The sequence below is a fragment of the Puccinia triticina genome, chromosome 12A, assembly GCF_026914185.1.
Source record: "Puccinia triticina chromosome 12A, complete sequence".
In the NCBI taxonomy this organism is placed as follows: domain Eukaryota; kingdom Fungi; phylum Basidiomycota; class Pucciniomycetes; order Pucciniales; family Pucciniaceae; genus Puccinia; species Puccinia triticina.
In genome coordinates this window covers 3874235-3890200 of record NC_070569.1, presented here as the reverse complement: position 1 = coordinate 3890200, position 15966 = coordinate 3874235, and the positions used below count along the sequence as shown (strand labels likewise).

The window sequence follows — 15966 nt, the reverse complement described above, 5'->3', positions numbered from 1 at the left end:
ACTGTAAGATCGCTAAACATGAAAAGAATTAGTATAATAGAACGGTCACAAGATAGAGGGATGTGTTCTTTTTGTCACCGAATGATCAGGATTCTGGGAGATGAGAATCGATGAGGATAGATCGAAGGCAAACCGAAGAAGTTGACAAGAGATGATTGATCTTGGCGAAGAGTCGGAAGCGAATGATATCAACAATGGTGAGGAATTGAGATCGTCTGATTTTAGATGAGGTTTGAGAATAAAAGAAATACAAACGGGTGAGAAGGTGACGACGGAAAGGGAATAAGGGTAGGAGAGCGTTTGAGTGATTGAAGGGTTGAGAGCGATAGAATGATTGATGAGTTAATAGCTCAGAGTTAATAGACTTGAGGATGAAATTCAAGTCTATCAGGATCGACAAAGTATTTGGAGATAGAGTAAAGTGTTGTCGATGGAGGGAAGGAAGGGAGAGGGAGCGAGTCGAGAAGGAAGGGAATCAATCAAATGGAGTTAACAATCATTGCATGACTGAATGATGTCATCGATGATGTCAATCCTTGGGATCTGACGCAGTCGGTAAAAGGCAAAGTGTGAACCGTAAAAGGTGCGTGAACCGTAAAAGGCGGAGCGTGTAGCGCCGCCCGCTAGAGCACACCATGAACACCCCTAGAGCGCACAGAATTCCAACACCCCCCGTGATTCAATGGGAAAAGAACACAGAAACATAATCCTCTAAGCATGCCGAGTGATTCTGGATTTGAAGCTTTTGTTAGAGTATCCGCCACCATATTTTCCAAAGGTATTAGCTTGACAACAATTTCGTTTGAGTTGTTCAGATCTCTTAGCCATTTAGCTTTGATATCGAGGTGTTTTGTTTTCGAATTTGATCCAAAATGATGAATTTTGTTGACGAGGCCTTTATTGTTGACGTGAAATTTTGTTGGTTCGAGTTTGTCTTGCAACAGTTCTTCAATGAGGACAGAAATCCACCGATTTTCTTGCGCACCATCAGACAAAGCATTCAATTCCGCATTGGTCGAAGAGAGAGTAATATTTTTCTGTTTTTTACTACCCCAGGCAATTGGACAAGATTTCCAGAAAGCAATTGTACCTGATCGAGAAAGCCGCGTTTCGAGATTGTCTGCCCACGTTGCATCAGTGTAGAACTGAATCTGATTTGTGACATCAGCCGGATCCGGACAAAGAGCAAGCGAGAGATGAGCGGTTCCTTTCAGATATTTCCACACGTGTAGTACCTCCTTCCAGTGAGTGAGTCCTGGAGCGTTGTTGTATCTAGAGAGGATGGATACGGCCGCGGCAAGATCTGGACGAGTCCGACAAGCTAAATAGTTTAACATTCCGGTGAAAGAACAATAGTTGATTTTTAGCTTGTCAAACTCATCACGGTCTCCGACCGCCGCATCCATCAGTTGAACACCAACAGACAAGGGAGTTTTTACTGGTCAACAATCCTGCAAACCGATTAGATTTAAGCCCTTGTTAATTATCTTTAACTGCGACAATGTAATAGAGTTCTTGGTTTAATTCAAATCCATACCCAGAAGTGTATCCGGATCGTGTGCTGTTGAATTCGGAAATCGTTCCAGAAAGGCTGATTCGAACAGATCGACTTTCCCCACAACGATGAGATCATCAACATGGAAAAAGATAAAAGTGGCTTTGTCGTTGTGAATAAAAAGACAAGGATCTGAAGTCGACTGATGAAATCCTGTCTCTGTAAACCAATGAGTGAGTGTGTCGTACCAGTTCGCAGGAGCCTGTCGCAATCCATAAAGTGATTTTTTTAGCTTAAGAAAAGGAGACTTTCTTTTAGAACCTTCCGGCGTAACGATCCAGACGTTTTCTTTTAAATGAGCGTACAAAAAAGCACTTTTTACATCAAATTGCCGTACCGGAAGATGTTTATCAACTGTGAATGCTAATAACACAAGGAGTGAAGTGAATTTTCCTGTCGGGGCGAAAGTATCGCCACAATCTACTCCAGGAATTTGCATAGATCCCTGAATACACAATCGTGCCTTCTTTCGTTTGGCTGCCAACAATGTTTCCGGTTTAGTTCGAAAAATCCAAAGCGTTCGTAAAAAGGATTCCGGTTCTTTCCATTCTTCTTCCCATACTTGATGATGTTCAATGTTACCAAGCTCCTCGTCCGCCGCTCCACTCCATCCTTTTTTATCAACCGACGCCATCGCTTTCTTATAGCTTTTCGGATCAGTAGAAAGAAGCGTAAGATGAGTATATTTTGCTGGTTTAACATTTGTCGTTTGGTCACGCAAAGTACGAGTAGATGGGACAGGAAACGAATCTAGAGCCGGTGAATGATCAAGGGATTGAAGTTGAGCATCAACGAATTCATCGTCTTGTGAATCATCAGAAACATCAGTAGGGGCTTGTTGAATTTCAATTTCCGTTTCATTTTGTTGTTCAAGTGGATCTTCGGCAAGTTCGTCTTCTAAGCCAAAGTCGGTACTCTTCTGGTTTGCAGACGGAGGTGATTGATAGTCCAAAAAATGAACATTTTTAGTTTGAACCATCTTTCCATTGTCTCCTAAAATTCTCCAGGATTGAAGTTCATCGTTGTATCCAACTAGTGTCCCGAGTTTTCCTTTCGGCATCAATTTAGAATAAGACTTAGGAGGTAAAATAAGAACAGAAACTCTGTTTCCTATGGGATGAAAGTAATCTAAAGGCAAGGATCAATTCTTGAAAAGTTGGAATGGGGACTTGTTTGATTTATGAGAAGGAATTTGGTTTAAGGCCAACGTTGAAGCGTTAACTACTTCATTCCAAAGTCTTCTTGACAAACTTGAGTCTTGAAGAGTAGCACAAAGAGATTCAATAATAGTCCTGTTGAATCGTTCAGCCAAACCGTTTTGTTGAGGAGTATAAGAATCAGACGTCCTCATCTTGATCAATTTTTTTTCACAATAGTTGAATAGATCAGCGTTGACAAACTCCGTTCCGCGATCAGAATGGATGACCAACGGATAGGAATCAAATCGTTTCGCTTCATAATCAACAAATTTCTTAATAGTGTTTGGAACATCGGATTTAGATACGATCGGTAATGCTGAGCAAAAGCGTGTACAGCTATCAACTACTGTAAGAATGAACCGATGTCCCTCTCTTGATGTAGGATATAGAGGTCCGACTAGATCCATGTGAAGTTCCTCAAAAGGTTTGGATGCCCAAGCATGCTTGGATTGAAACAAAGCTCGTGTTACTTTTGCAACTGAGCAAGACTCACAGTCTCGCACGACTTTCAGAGGAATTCCCAGCTTATTTCTTAGTCAATGATAACTGATGTGTCCCAATGATTTGTGAAGCAGCTCGGCAGAGGACAGATGACACTCGTGTTCATTATTCGCAAAGGTAAGACAAGGCAAGTTGCCAATGTAATTACCGCTCATAATAGTAAGATTGTTAAGACAAACTTTGAAGGAATTCGGGTGAAACTGAGCTTGATACCCGAGAAGTACTAGACAGCGAACCGATAGAAGATTTACAACTAGATTTGGAATGAATAACACTTTATGTAAAATAAGTGTACCATATTCGTTTTGTAATTTGATTGACCCGATTCCGCTAATTTTTAGGGTGTCCGATCCTGAACTTGTATGAACTATGCCTTCTTCTGCGATGGCCAGAGCAAAGAATAAGTTCCTATTTGCAACCATATGAGCAGAGGCTCCGGAGTCTAGCACGAAGGTTGTAGATGGTGGAGTGACAAAGGAATGGAAACTGCTGACACTAGATTCAACCGGAGGATTTTGAACCACCTTTGGTCTTTGACCCGGGTGAAGCATCCAGCATTTTGCGATCGTATGATCCGCGAGTGTGTTATGACAATCCTTCTTGCATTTTTTCGAAGGATCGGTGAACAACGAAATGACGGACGGTCCGACGGAGGCTGTTGAAGAATGAGACACCGGCTTGGGATCAAGGGCACAAATTTGGAGGTGCTCATAGACTAGCGCAGGTGTGATAGGCGTATTATTGTGAGTAATACGATGAGAGATGTAGTTGAGTGAAACTGGAAGTTTTTTGATGATGTTGTAGGCAATGATGTCTTGAGGCAATTCGACTCCAACTTCGTACATTCGATTGATACAGACTTTGATGCGAGTAATTGAACCCAAGATGTCGTTAGAATCGAAGGGAAGCTGGTCAAACTCCTGTTTCACTCGGTTTCGATTGGCTTGTTGAGTAGAAGCAAAGTGATTAACAATTGCCTTCCAAATTTCCTTCGCCTTTCTCTTGTTGAGAGGAGTGACTACATTCATGCGCGTGGTAGTATCTAGCTTTGCCATAAGAACAGCGACTAGTCTTGTGTTCTCAAGATCGGTAAGAACACCATTGGGATCCTTGATGCGAAGAGCTAGTCCTAAAAGCTCAAGTAAGTTGTCGACGCAGAACCTCCAATCGGTATAATTATCCTCGGATAACAAGGGAATAGCTTTGATGGTGGTTTTGAGATAGACAGCGTGATCACGATTGAATCCGACGTCTTTTACGACTGTTTGAACGGGGTCCTTGCTGGTAGAATCGCTTGTCTTGTTTGGAGGGCTGTTCTGGTTAGTAGTGGTCATGATTGGTGATTTGGCGTCCATTGTTTTTAACGTGTGATTGTTTGTAGCGCGGTTCGACTGTTAATTGTATTAGAACTATAGATTTTGATTGCCAAAGAAAGAACCAGAACAGTTGATAGTAATTATATATATAATTTAAGAGAGCCAGACAAGGATTTAAAAAAGACTGTAAGATCGCTAAACATGAAAAGAATTAGTGTAATAGAACGGTCACGAGATAGAAGGATGTGTTTTTTCTCACCAAATGATCAGGATTCTGGGAGATGAGAATCAATGAGGATAGATCGAAGGCAAACCGAAGAAGTCGACAAGAGATGATTGATCTTGGCAAAGAGTCGGAAGCGAATGATATCGACGATGGTGAGGAATTGAGATCGTCTGATTTTAGATGAGGTTTGAGAATAAAAGAAATACAAACGGGTGAGAAGGTGAAGACGGAAAGGGAATAAGGGTAGGAGAGCGTTTGAGTGATTGAAGGGTTGAGAGCGATAGAATGATTGATGAGTTAATAGCTCAGAGTTAATAGACTTGAGGATGACATTCAAGTCTATCAGGATCGACAAAGTATTCGGAGATAGAGTAAAGTGTTGTCGATGGAGGGAAGGAAGGGAGAGGGAGCAAGTCGAGAAGGAAGGGAATCGATCAAATGGAGTTAACAATCATTGCATGACTGAATGATGTCATTGATGATGTCAATCCTCGGGATCTGACGCAGTCGGTAAAAGGCGAAGCGTGAACCGTAAAAGGCGCGTGAACCGTAAAAGGCGGAGCGTGTAGCGCCACCCGCTAGAGCACACCATGAAAACCCCTAGAGCGCACAGAATTCCAACAACTTTCATATTCTCCACACCTATATCCTTCCCTGCTGCATTTTTTTCTGGAAAAAACTTCAACAACAACAAATCACCCCTCCGACAATTTTTTCTGTTGCCATGTCTGTCCAACGCTCCCCTCCAGCTCACCAAACCCGTTCCAATGCGCGTCGGGCGGCGGCTTCTCACCCCAACTCCGATGAAGAGGACAGCACCACCTTCCGGGGTCACGGTCTTCCTATCGAAGATCATCGTTTCAATGCTCCTTGACCAGAGCTCCCTCCACCGCCTGTTGCTCACCCGGTTCAGCCAGCCCCTTTGGACCTGCGTACAGAGCAGGCGCTCATTTGGGATGGGATCGCCCGTTTTGCCACTACGGCCCTTTGACCGGATGGGAATAACTTCCGCGTGTGGTTACGGGAGCTAACTGAGACTGCCTTCTCTGTTCTCAGGGATGAGCAATTTTTTCTCAATGATAATCATGGCCATCCTTACGAGCGGGTGGCTCGTGGTATTCTGCATGGTTCCGCAGACGCATCTATCAGGACAGACCTTTACGACTTCGAACAGAGTGACACCATGATGAGGGCAATACGCGGTTGGTTCGGCACTATCAACAGGGCCACTCAGCTTTCCCGGTGGAACGATTTGAACTTCATCACGGTCAACTCGGACACCAATGCCAGTGAGGTTTCCTCTTTATGCCATACCCGTTTTGATGATCTTATTGCATCTGGCATCCCTTTATCCCAAGATGCAATTTTGGGCCTCATCCTCCAATCATCCATTCCTCACAGTACCAACCTTTGAAACAAGTTTGATCAACAAATGGACATGAAGTTGAACTGGAATAATAATGCTACTCCCCGTTTTGATCGAGTGGTGGATCTCTTGTCGGTCAGTCAGACTCGGCTCAATGTGCGGGAACGGGACCGTCTCCGTGGTACAGGCGCAACCGGAATGGCGGCCGGGCTCCAAAGGACTCCATCCATTGAAAACCATCCGGGTAATGTCTACGGGATGGCTGGACAACCGGATCTTCGACCTGACAATCAGACTCGGTCTTGCTATTGCTGTAACTCTACTTCCCATGTTATAGCTGATTGTCCTGAACAACCCCGTCCGACCAATCGACCTACTCACCAGGCCCCGGTATCCAGTGACCCAAATCGCTTCCAGGCCCACTATCCCATCATTACCCCGCCTGTCAACTATCGGCAACCCGCCCCTGGGGAGAAATCCCGGAGCTCCACAGGCAGGTGGTCAGTCTTTGAACTTGCGCCCCGCCAACAGCTACAGACCGTCCAACAATTGAGATGCGACCTGACCCCCGGCCAGACAAGCGGAGCCGGATCATCAGGATGTTACTCCACCCGGTGCACCAATGGAGTACGAGGACCAACCGGCCCTGTCACCAGAAGCCAGGAATGCGGAGTTTCACTTCCCTTCGCCAACGCCGGAGGCGCTCTTTGAGACAGGAGCGACTCACCACTTGACGGGTGATAAGTCAGCCTTTCATTATGTTGAAGTTCTAACTGACCCCATTCCCCTTAAGGTTGCCACTGACGGGAATCCTCAATTTATCACTGCAGTGGGTATCCTGAGTTTTCCTGGTCCCAATTCAACGGTCATCAAGCTTAGACAGGTCCTTTACTGTCCTAACGCTAGCAACACTCTGATCTCTCCTGCGGCCCTCCGAATTGCCGGCTTCACCTTTTCTTACAACTGTTGGGACGATTCCTTTTCTATTTTCTCTTCGTCTACTTTCTGGACCAAATGCGTGCTCAATCCCCGCAGCCAGAAATGGCTTTTTCCGTCCCCACTTCCATCTCATCTTCTTTTCCCAACCATTCCAACTGCTACTGTCGCTTCCATACCCATCTCCCTCCCTGTACATAATCCGCAATCTGGTTCCTCCCGTTCCCCTGGCCCCTCCTTTACCAACACTGTCGTTACTCCTGTCGTTCCTCTGGCCCTAGCCCATGCAACACAGCCTGAGGATGAGATTCCATTCGTTTACAACATCCCGGAAATGGTCCAACGTCCCCCTGTGAGCCCCATGTTAACATCAGACGAGCGGTACCTCCTGCTCATCCATCTGCGACTGGGCCGTGTATCTCTACGTGTCATCCAAAGGATGATCAAGCTTCAGGTAGGACTTGGGTTTCCATCCGTGTTACCAGCAGGACAGATACATTGTCCTACATGTATGATATCTAAGAGTGTCCATAAGAACTCTCTGGCGTCGACGCAGCGGGTTTTTGTGCCTATGGACTTGTGGAATGTTGATCTGATCGGACCATTTGAGGTAGAGGCCATAGGAGGTGGCAGGTATATCTTGACTATTTGGGATGTAGGCTCCAGATACAATGAAATAAAGATCTTGGCTCAAAAATCTGAAGCTACTACCTATCTTATTGATACTATTTGCTGCTTGGAAGTGCAAACAGGGAAGCCGCTGAAAGCTCTTCGCTCCGATAATGGCGGTGAGTTCAACAGTCTAATTCTGGCGAAATTTCTGCGGGAGAAAGGAGTGTGAGTTGAGCGGGCTATTGCGTACCACCATTATCAAAATGGTACTATTGAACGTTTTAACAGGACTTTACAGGATATGGGTCGGACTCTTCTATTAGGCAGTGGTTTGGACAAGCGCTTCTGGGCTTTTTCCTTTGTATGGGCCTGTTACATCCTGAATCAAATTCCCAACAGAGCCAGTGGGGAAGTTACTCCTTTTGAATGTTTTTTTGGATACAGGCCATCACTAGATACTACTAGGATATTCGGCGATCAGGCGTACATCCACGTATCCACGGAAAAACAAAAGAAACTGGACGAGCGTGCCATACCGGGTTATGTGGTTTCCATTCTTCCCGATTCCAAGGGCTGCTGCTTTTGGATACCCTCATCTAACACCTTTATCAATTCAGCCATAGCCACCTTTCGCCATCACCCTGCTACAAAAGACGCATCTGCTCCTCAATTTTCTCTTGCGGACATGTCAGAACTTTGTCAGGGTGATTTCCGTGACGAAGCCGTGGCGGCCAAACAAGACACTATGGTTGATCTAATTTCCTTTTCCGTACCGGAGGTTTTCGCTGCTGATGTTCCGCGTACATACAAACAGGCGGTTAAGAGTTTGGAGAGCGGAAATTGGGTCTTGGCCATCAAGGAAGAAATAAGGAACCTCGACAATTTAGGCGTCTGGGTTGTTGAGAAGGTGCCGGAAGGGACAAAGGTCATGACGGTGTGAGACTCCAAAAGCGGTTTGCACCTCTTATGGCTGAATTTAGAGAAGTATGTGTGGGGAAACCCCTGCTTCTCTGAAAGAAAAAGACTGACAACACCCCCAGCTAGGCTGGAAGCAAGAAGACAGTGGTCTAGTGTAGTTGAATACTTTTCTCACAAGTGGCTCACAATGGACTGTGTATTTCAAAATATAAAGCTAGTATTTTATTATGTGGCGGAGAGTGTGAGGGTGACAATTTATTTGAATCTTGTGGGGGGAATGATCTCCTTGATTGGATGCCATCAATGGGGGACAAAGGAAGAGAGAGCCCCTCCTTATGTAGGAAAATGTGAGGCATTTATGCTGGTGGTCTATGTACATGAGGGGTTTTGGCTGGTGTGCCTTTACAAATGCTGTGCAAATACAGCTATGTACAGTGTGGCAGTGTAGACATGAGCAAATTTAGCTGGTGATCTAGTTACAAGTGTGGCTTACACAGCCCTCTGGTTGCTATGGAGTCTTCTCAAGTGACCTGCACAGCTTTCTGTATTGCTGTGTAGTCTGCTTGAGTGACTTGCACAGCCTCATGGTTACTATGCCGCTTTACTAATGTGGCTTGTGGTTGCTGGGTTACTGTAATAAGTGGCTTGTGGTTGCTACACAGCTGCATATGAGGCTGGCTGGTTGCTACACAGCCACATATATACACACATATATATGTAAAAGGGTAGTATGTAAGCTATATACATGCAATTTTGTAAAACTGTGTATGTAAACTGAAGGGAGTGTGTGTATCAAAAGAGGGTGGAATGTAACACTACATATGTAAACTAGAAATTTTTGAATTTTTCCATCCGGAACAAAAGTGTCTACCACATCCTCCCCCAACTTATTGTCTGTCCCCAGACAATGTGCCAGAGTTGTGCGTAATGAATTGAAGAGCTGCTGATTTTCCCGCCTCTTTACTTGGTGGAAAATGTTGAAGTATATCCAAATAAAATTTTTTATTGATGATGCTTTTTCCAACTTGGCCAGTTTCTTCATAAATATATACTATCTGAAATGACTAGTTCACACATTCTTTTACCTTGTGAATATTCTTTATTGCTCTCTGGCTTTCAATAGCCAGGGCTAGATGATAAAAAGATTGTGCAACTCCTGCCATAAAAATTTTGCGCCCAAACGCCATAAAAAATAGGTTTTGTTATGGTAAGTAAACCTAAAACAAACTTGGTTGATAAAATTCATATCAATAATGTTGGTGTTTATCTTGGACTTTTAAGCCTGATATTCCAGTCTGGAATCTTTGTTTCAGGGTTCCAGTCCTCACAACTCCTAATAAAATATAGCAATGTGAAGAATATCCTGTGGGATAAAAAAGGATGTGAGAAAGAAATCCAAACAAGATATATTTAATCCAAAAGTGGCTAGCTTTCCAAATTATCCTCAAAAGAATTGAGCTTGTATTTAATTCAAACACTTAATCCCTGTGAATTGGCTGAAACCAACCCCTGCCTTCTCATCATCATGTAGGCAGTGAGGTTCCAGTGTAAAGTTTTTATTTTCATGTAAATTGCCGGGATATTTCATGTATACTGTGGTCTTGAAGTTATTTACAGTGTCTCTGAGAGGTGCGCAGATCCGCGGTAAAATCGCGGAGGGCTCAGCGCGCAGCGCCAGATTGCTTTGAATTGGGACCTATGAACACCCCATCCACCCAGTAAAGGACTGCGCTCGCAGATGCATGCTAGCCCTGTTGATCACTGAGTTTCCGCGGTATTTTATTCAAATCCCGCTCAAATCAATCCCGCTCGAATCCCCCCGAACTCCGAGCCAAATTTTACAAGTCCCTCGACTTTCACCACACCGGGCCCAATCTATACCGCACTGGAGGACTTCCCTTCGATTTACACGGCCGTGTAAAGTCAGATCTGGCACTTCTAAAGCCAGATTTTTACACCCTGGTTTTACACGCACTTTTCAGTGGCTAGATTAAACCAGGACATCCCTCTCAATGGCCGGTACAGACCGGTCATCGAGAGTACACAACCCTCTCGATATAAGCTGGTCTGTACCGGCCATCCAGAGTACACAACCATCTTGATGCCCGGTACAGACCGGCCATCGAGAGTACGCAACCCTCTTGATGGCCAGTCTCTACCGGGTATTGAGCGTACGCAACCCTCTCGATACCCGGTAGAGACCGGCCATCGAGAGTACGCAACCCTCTCGATGGCCGGTACAGGCCGGCCATCGAGAGGACACAACCCTCTCGATGGCCGGTACAGACCGGTCATCGAGAGTACACACCCCTCTCGATGACCGGTCTGTACGGTCATCGAGAGGGTACATCTCTACCGGGTATTGAGCGTACGCAACCCTCTCGATACCCGGTAGAGACCGGCCATCGAGAGGACACAACCCTCTCGATGGCCGGTACAGACCGGCCATCGAGAGGACACAACCCTCTCGATGGCCGGTATAGACCGGCCATCGAGAGGACACAACCCTCTCGATGGCCGGTACAGACCGGTCATCGAGAGTACACACCCCTCTCGATGACCGGTCTGTACGGTCATCGAGAGGGTACATCTCTACCGGGTATTGAGCGTACGCAACCCTCTCGATACCCGGTAGAGACCGGCCATCGAGAGGACACAACCCTCTCGATGGCCGGTACAGACCGGCCATCGAGAGGACACAACCCTCTCGATGGCCGGTATAGACCGGCCATCGAGAGGACACAACCCTCTCGATGGCCGGTATAGACCGGCCATCGAGAGGACACAACCCTCTCGATGGCCGGTACAGACCGGTCATCGAGAGTACACACCCCTCTCGATGACCGGTCTGTACGGTCATCGAGAGGGTACATCTGTACTTGCCATCGAGAGGCTTGAGTCCTCTCGATGACCGGTGTTGCGTCCTCTTGATGCCCGGTACAGATGTGTCCTCTGTACCAGTCATCGAGAGGGTAGGCCATCAAGAGGACACCTCTCGATGGCCGGACGGACCGGTCATCGAGAGGGGTGTGTACTCTCGATGACCGGTCTGTACCGGCCATCGAGAGGGTTGTGTCCTCTCGATGACCGGTCTGTACCGGCCATCGAGAGGGTTGTGTCCTCTCGATGACTGGTAGTGACTGGGCATCAAGAGGATTGCGTACTCTCGATGGCCGGTCTCTACCGGGCATCGAATGTACTCTCGATGAGCAGGTTAACAATGTGGGATGAGGCCCGAGTTGCTGGAATACCTGGGGTGTAAATCTGGCAGGTATTCTGGCATCTCAAGCCTGCGGAAAAGCTTGTGAAGCTAAAAATTACAAGGTGAGTCAGATCTGGCTTTACAAGTGCCAGATCTGACTTTACACGGCCGTGTAAATCGAAGGGAAGTCCTCGTGGAGGACTTCCTTTCGATTTACACGGCCGTGTAAACAGGACCACTCTACACGCACAACAACTCAACTCAAGTTCTCGTCCACAGGTAGATCACCTCTCAAATTAGTCCGCTCCTCATTCCCAAGCAGCATCCACCACTAGTAAGTCTTCACTTTTATCCTTCCTCATCCCTCCCCTCTAAAAACCTTGCATCACTTACATCCACCTTTCATATCCCTTTCCAAATCCAAGGCAGGAAGAGAATGCAATCTCAGCAGTATACCAATGGCGGACCGGCCCACCGACCAGGGAGCAACCAAGTGAATAATTTACATCGGGGAGGCGATTTGATAGACCCTCGATTTGCCCAACCAAACCCAAACCATACCCTAGGGCATCGCCTTGGCCAGCAAGCCGATATCCCTGTCACAACACCCTTCAGTCAACGCGGCACACCAGACGAGATCTTCCGAAGCGCCCCGAATCCTAGCCAGCCTGCCAGCAGCCACATCAATCATAACCTCCTACGCGTCCCAAATCCTAGCCAACCAGACCCTCAGCAAGCCAGCAGCCGTGTCCCTTTCCTTGCAGATATAAACTCAACTCATCGTGGTGTGGATCAAACAGCCTCAGCCCATCATGACTTCTCTGATTCTCTACCAGATCCTCTTCCCGATCCAGACCTCTCTTGCCCTGAAAACCCAGACAACATATCCTCTAAATCCACTTTGACTCCTGCTCCCACCAAGAGGCCCTCATTGACCCCCAACGATGTAATGGCAGAATACGAGAAAAAAACCCTGAAAGAGCTCCGTGACCTCCAACGAACGCACATCACTTATAAGAAGCTCAACCAAGAAATCAAGATTGAAGCCCAAAACCTCTACTTTGAATATCAGAAGAAGCAGCACCTCTTATCGTTAAAATACTCCCGGCCATTCAGACTTCTCACCAAGTATCTCGGACAGCGTTGCACCCGACAAAAACCAAGCAACTGGCACAGGTTCCGAAAGCATAATCCAGATGCACGGAAAGTTCTAAAAAACAGTTTGTTCTTTATCATACAATTGCTTTTGTTGCATATTATTTTTCTAATTTAACCTTGCCTGATACCTTAATCATCAGCAAATAAAAATATAGGCCAGCGCAACAAGGATGTCTCCAAATTGTACAAGCAGCATGGCCAAAACACTTCCGATCACATCTCAGCCATCAATGATCCTGCTTTAACTCAAACGAATGATCCAAACACCGAGGAGCGAGTCCAATTTGGGAAAATCTTTAAATCGGAAAAAACTCTTCGCGAGGAGGTTAAAACTTGGGCTGAAGGAGTACAACTCAAGGTCAGTTTTTTTCACCATACTCTTGTGCCTCACTTCGTACTAACACTTCAGAATTATCTTAATTAGCTCAAGGAGCTCAGTGACTCCTTTGGAGCTGAAGGTTTTCTTGTGCTTACTTCACAAGACCACCGAAAGCCCTTCTTCTTTCAAGGCGGAAGTATTTTCGGCGACGAGTATCTGCGTGTTCTAATTGAAGAGGGCGATCCGATGCGAAAGTTTGCTGTCTGGATGGCGGGAACCAACACGGTGAAGAGAAAAGGAAATCAACTCGGAACAAGAGTTGCTTCCAAGCCACCTACCAAGAGCACTCAAAAGTTGATCGAAGCTTTTGATAACCGCGAGTTTTGCCAAGGTTAGTATTCTTATTCTTTTGTTTTGGTGCTTAAATTCGAATACTTATCAATCTCCAACCAATAGGATCGCTAGCGCTTAACCATAAATACATTAGCCAAGAACTGGAAAAAATGTACAGTGAGTAATCAAATCATAGCGCTCAAGTCAAAATCAGTCTGACTGTTACTGGCATTCAAATCAACAGTTCGAGCTCAAGAGGAGTCGAATGTACCCAAGAAGGACACTCGCAGCTGGCCAGGCACTGATACTGCTGTTTGACTCGCAATCTTCGGCCGTAAACTCGTTGTTCACCCAAATCCCCCAGGACTCATACCGGAGCACTTGATCAATTGTCCGGTCAAGAAGATGAAGATCAAAGAGACCTGGCTGGTACTCCGCGGGCTCAAAAACAATTGGATTGAGTTGAAGAAGCATAACTTTGATGCTACCTCCAAGCAATCCCATCAACGTAAGCGGAAACACTCGGAGCTAGATTCCAAAGAAACTGATGCGCATAAACGAAACAAACCATCAGAGGATTTCAATGAAGACAACAATGAGGATGACAATGAGGATGAGGATGAGGATGATGATGAGGATGAGGATGAACACAAAGACTAGGATAATAACACGGATTGACATCAAAATTACAGTGAGAACCATGCAATAATCTCTTGAATTGTTTTGTACATGTTCTTGGCAGTACGTGATCGGTTACCGCTTGTGCGATGTTTTTTGTCAGCTTCCAATTTCGACAAATATAAGTTTTTGCTCAATCTTATAGTAAACTATCCACTACCGTTCCGTTATGTATCGAGCTCTCCAAGGGGAACATGTCCATCTTTATGGTGGGATACATAGAAGCGTAGTCCGCAAGACATAAATATGTTACAATGAAGCCCAAGTTAGGCTCTATCACCAAACCTCCCTCATAGATGCGGAGAACGCTGTGAGAAACAGTCTTATGGCCTCACCGCCTCGAATGGCACAACGTTGAAAGCTGAAGTGTCTAAGGCGCACGTGCTGCTTGCGAGTGCCTGTTGTTTTTAAAAGTGCTCTATGTGACAGCTCTATACATCGCTTCATTGGTCTTCTGGCCAGCAAGCTGTGTGAACTAACGCCCGCCAGAACTTGGAGGCACACCTACTAATGAACTCCTCCCAACCCAGCTTCAAAAAGGAATGTCTGGCGGGTCTTTACATTATCAACATATTTGTACTGTCGGATTAAGCGGAATCCGACAGTACGAATATGTTGGTTCAGGTACTCAACAGGTACTCGCCCTGTAAGCAGGTTTTGGGCACAGTATCAACACATTTGTACTGTCGGATTCCGCGTAATCCAACAGTACAAATATGTTGATACTTCAAGAGCAATCCGCCGTCGCAGCATTGTTGATGCCTTGACACAAGCCTTCCTAATCTGTCGCATGGACCAGGAACTCCGAACACGACTCGCTCAGCTCGTCTAGTGTCTCTAATTTTTTTAACCAATCCCAAACCCAATCGTTATTATCAACCGGAAAGAAAAGAGAAAGGATGGTGGCAATACCTTAATTGACTTGGGTGTCCGTGAGAGTCCATTGGTTCATGGCCACCATCCAGGACAGGCCTACGCGTTTAAACCCAATCGTTATTATCAACCGGAAAGAAAAGAGAAAGGATGGTGGCAATACCTTAATTGACTTGGGTGTCCGTGAGAGTCCATTGGTTCATGGCCACCATCCAGGACAGGCCTACGCGTTTCCAGCTGGTCCACAAATAAAGAAGCACGCGGATTAGCAATGTATGTAAAATGCAGAGTGTTTTTTTCAGTTTGGATGTCTTGGTACCTCAAGTCAATGACCAGTTGGTTTTTGCCGATCTGTTTGGTCAGCTTCCAGAGCCTATCTGCGTCCAGTTTCTGTGCATATATTTCTTTGAATGATTCAAAATTGATTATCATCTTTTGAATGTTCTATGGTTTTAATTTTGACGAAACAAGTGTTGCGTAGTCTTGTTGGTTATAAGTCTTCTTGGACCAAAGTTCTCAAGACACATGGACTCGTTGGGGATTAAAGAAGCTATCTGGATAGTTCAAAAGCTTGGATTAAATTTTAATGAATCTTATGTATGAATAAATAATCCAAGTTTTGTAATGAAGAAAAAAATATTAAATATACTTAAGATAAACTGTGAGTGCACACTGGAAATGTGTGGTTTTATTAAACATTGCTAATTTAAAGTGGCACATGTTGTTTGGGGTATACAGAAGCTATCTGGATAGTTCAAAGCTTGGATTAAATTT

General features: G+C 45.5%; 1 protein-coding gene across 1 annotated transcript; it reads left to right on the top strand.

Moving 5' to 3' along the window:
- Positions 1–12267: 12267 nt before the first annotated feature.
- PtA15_12A355 (uncharacterized protein) lies at positions 12268–12601 on the top strand (the record flags this gene model as incomplete). Its single annotated transcript, XM_053161955.1, has 2 exons — positions 12268–12324; positions 12398–12601. 2 exons carry the CDS (start codon positions 12268–12270, stop codon positions 12599–12601), a joined length of 261 nt encoding a protein of 86 aa, XP_053025921.1.
- Between the last annotated feature and the right edge of the window lie 3365 nt (positions 12602–15966).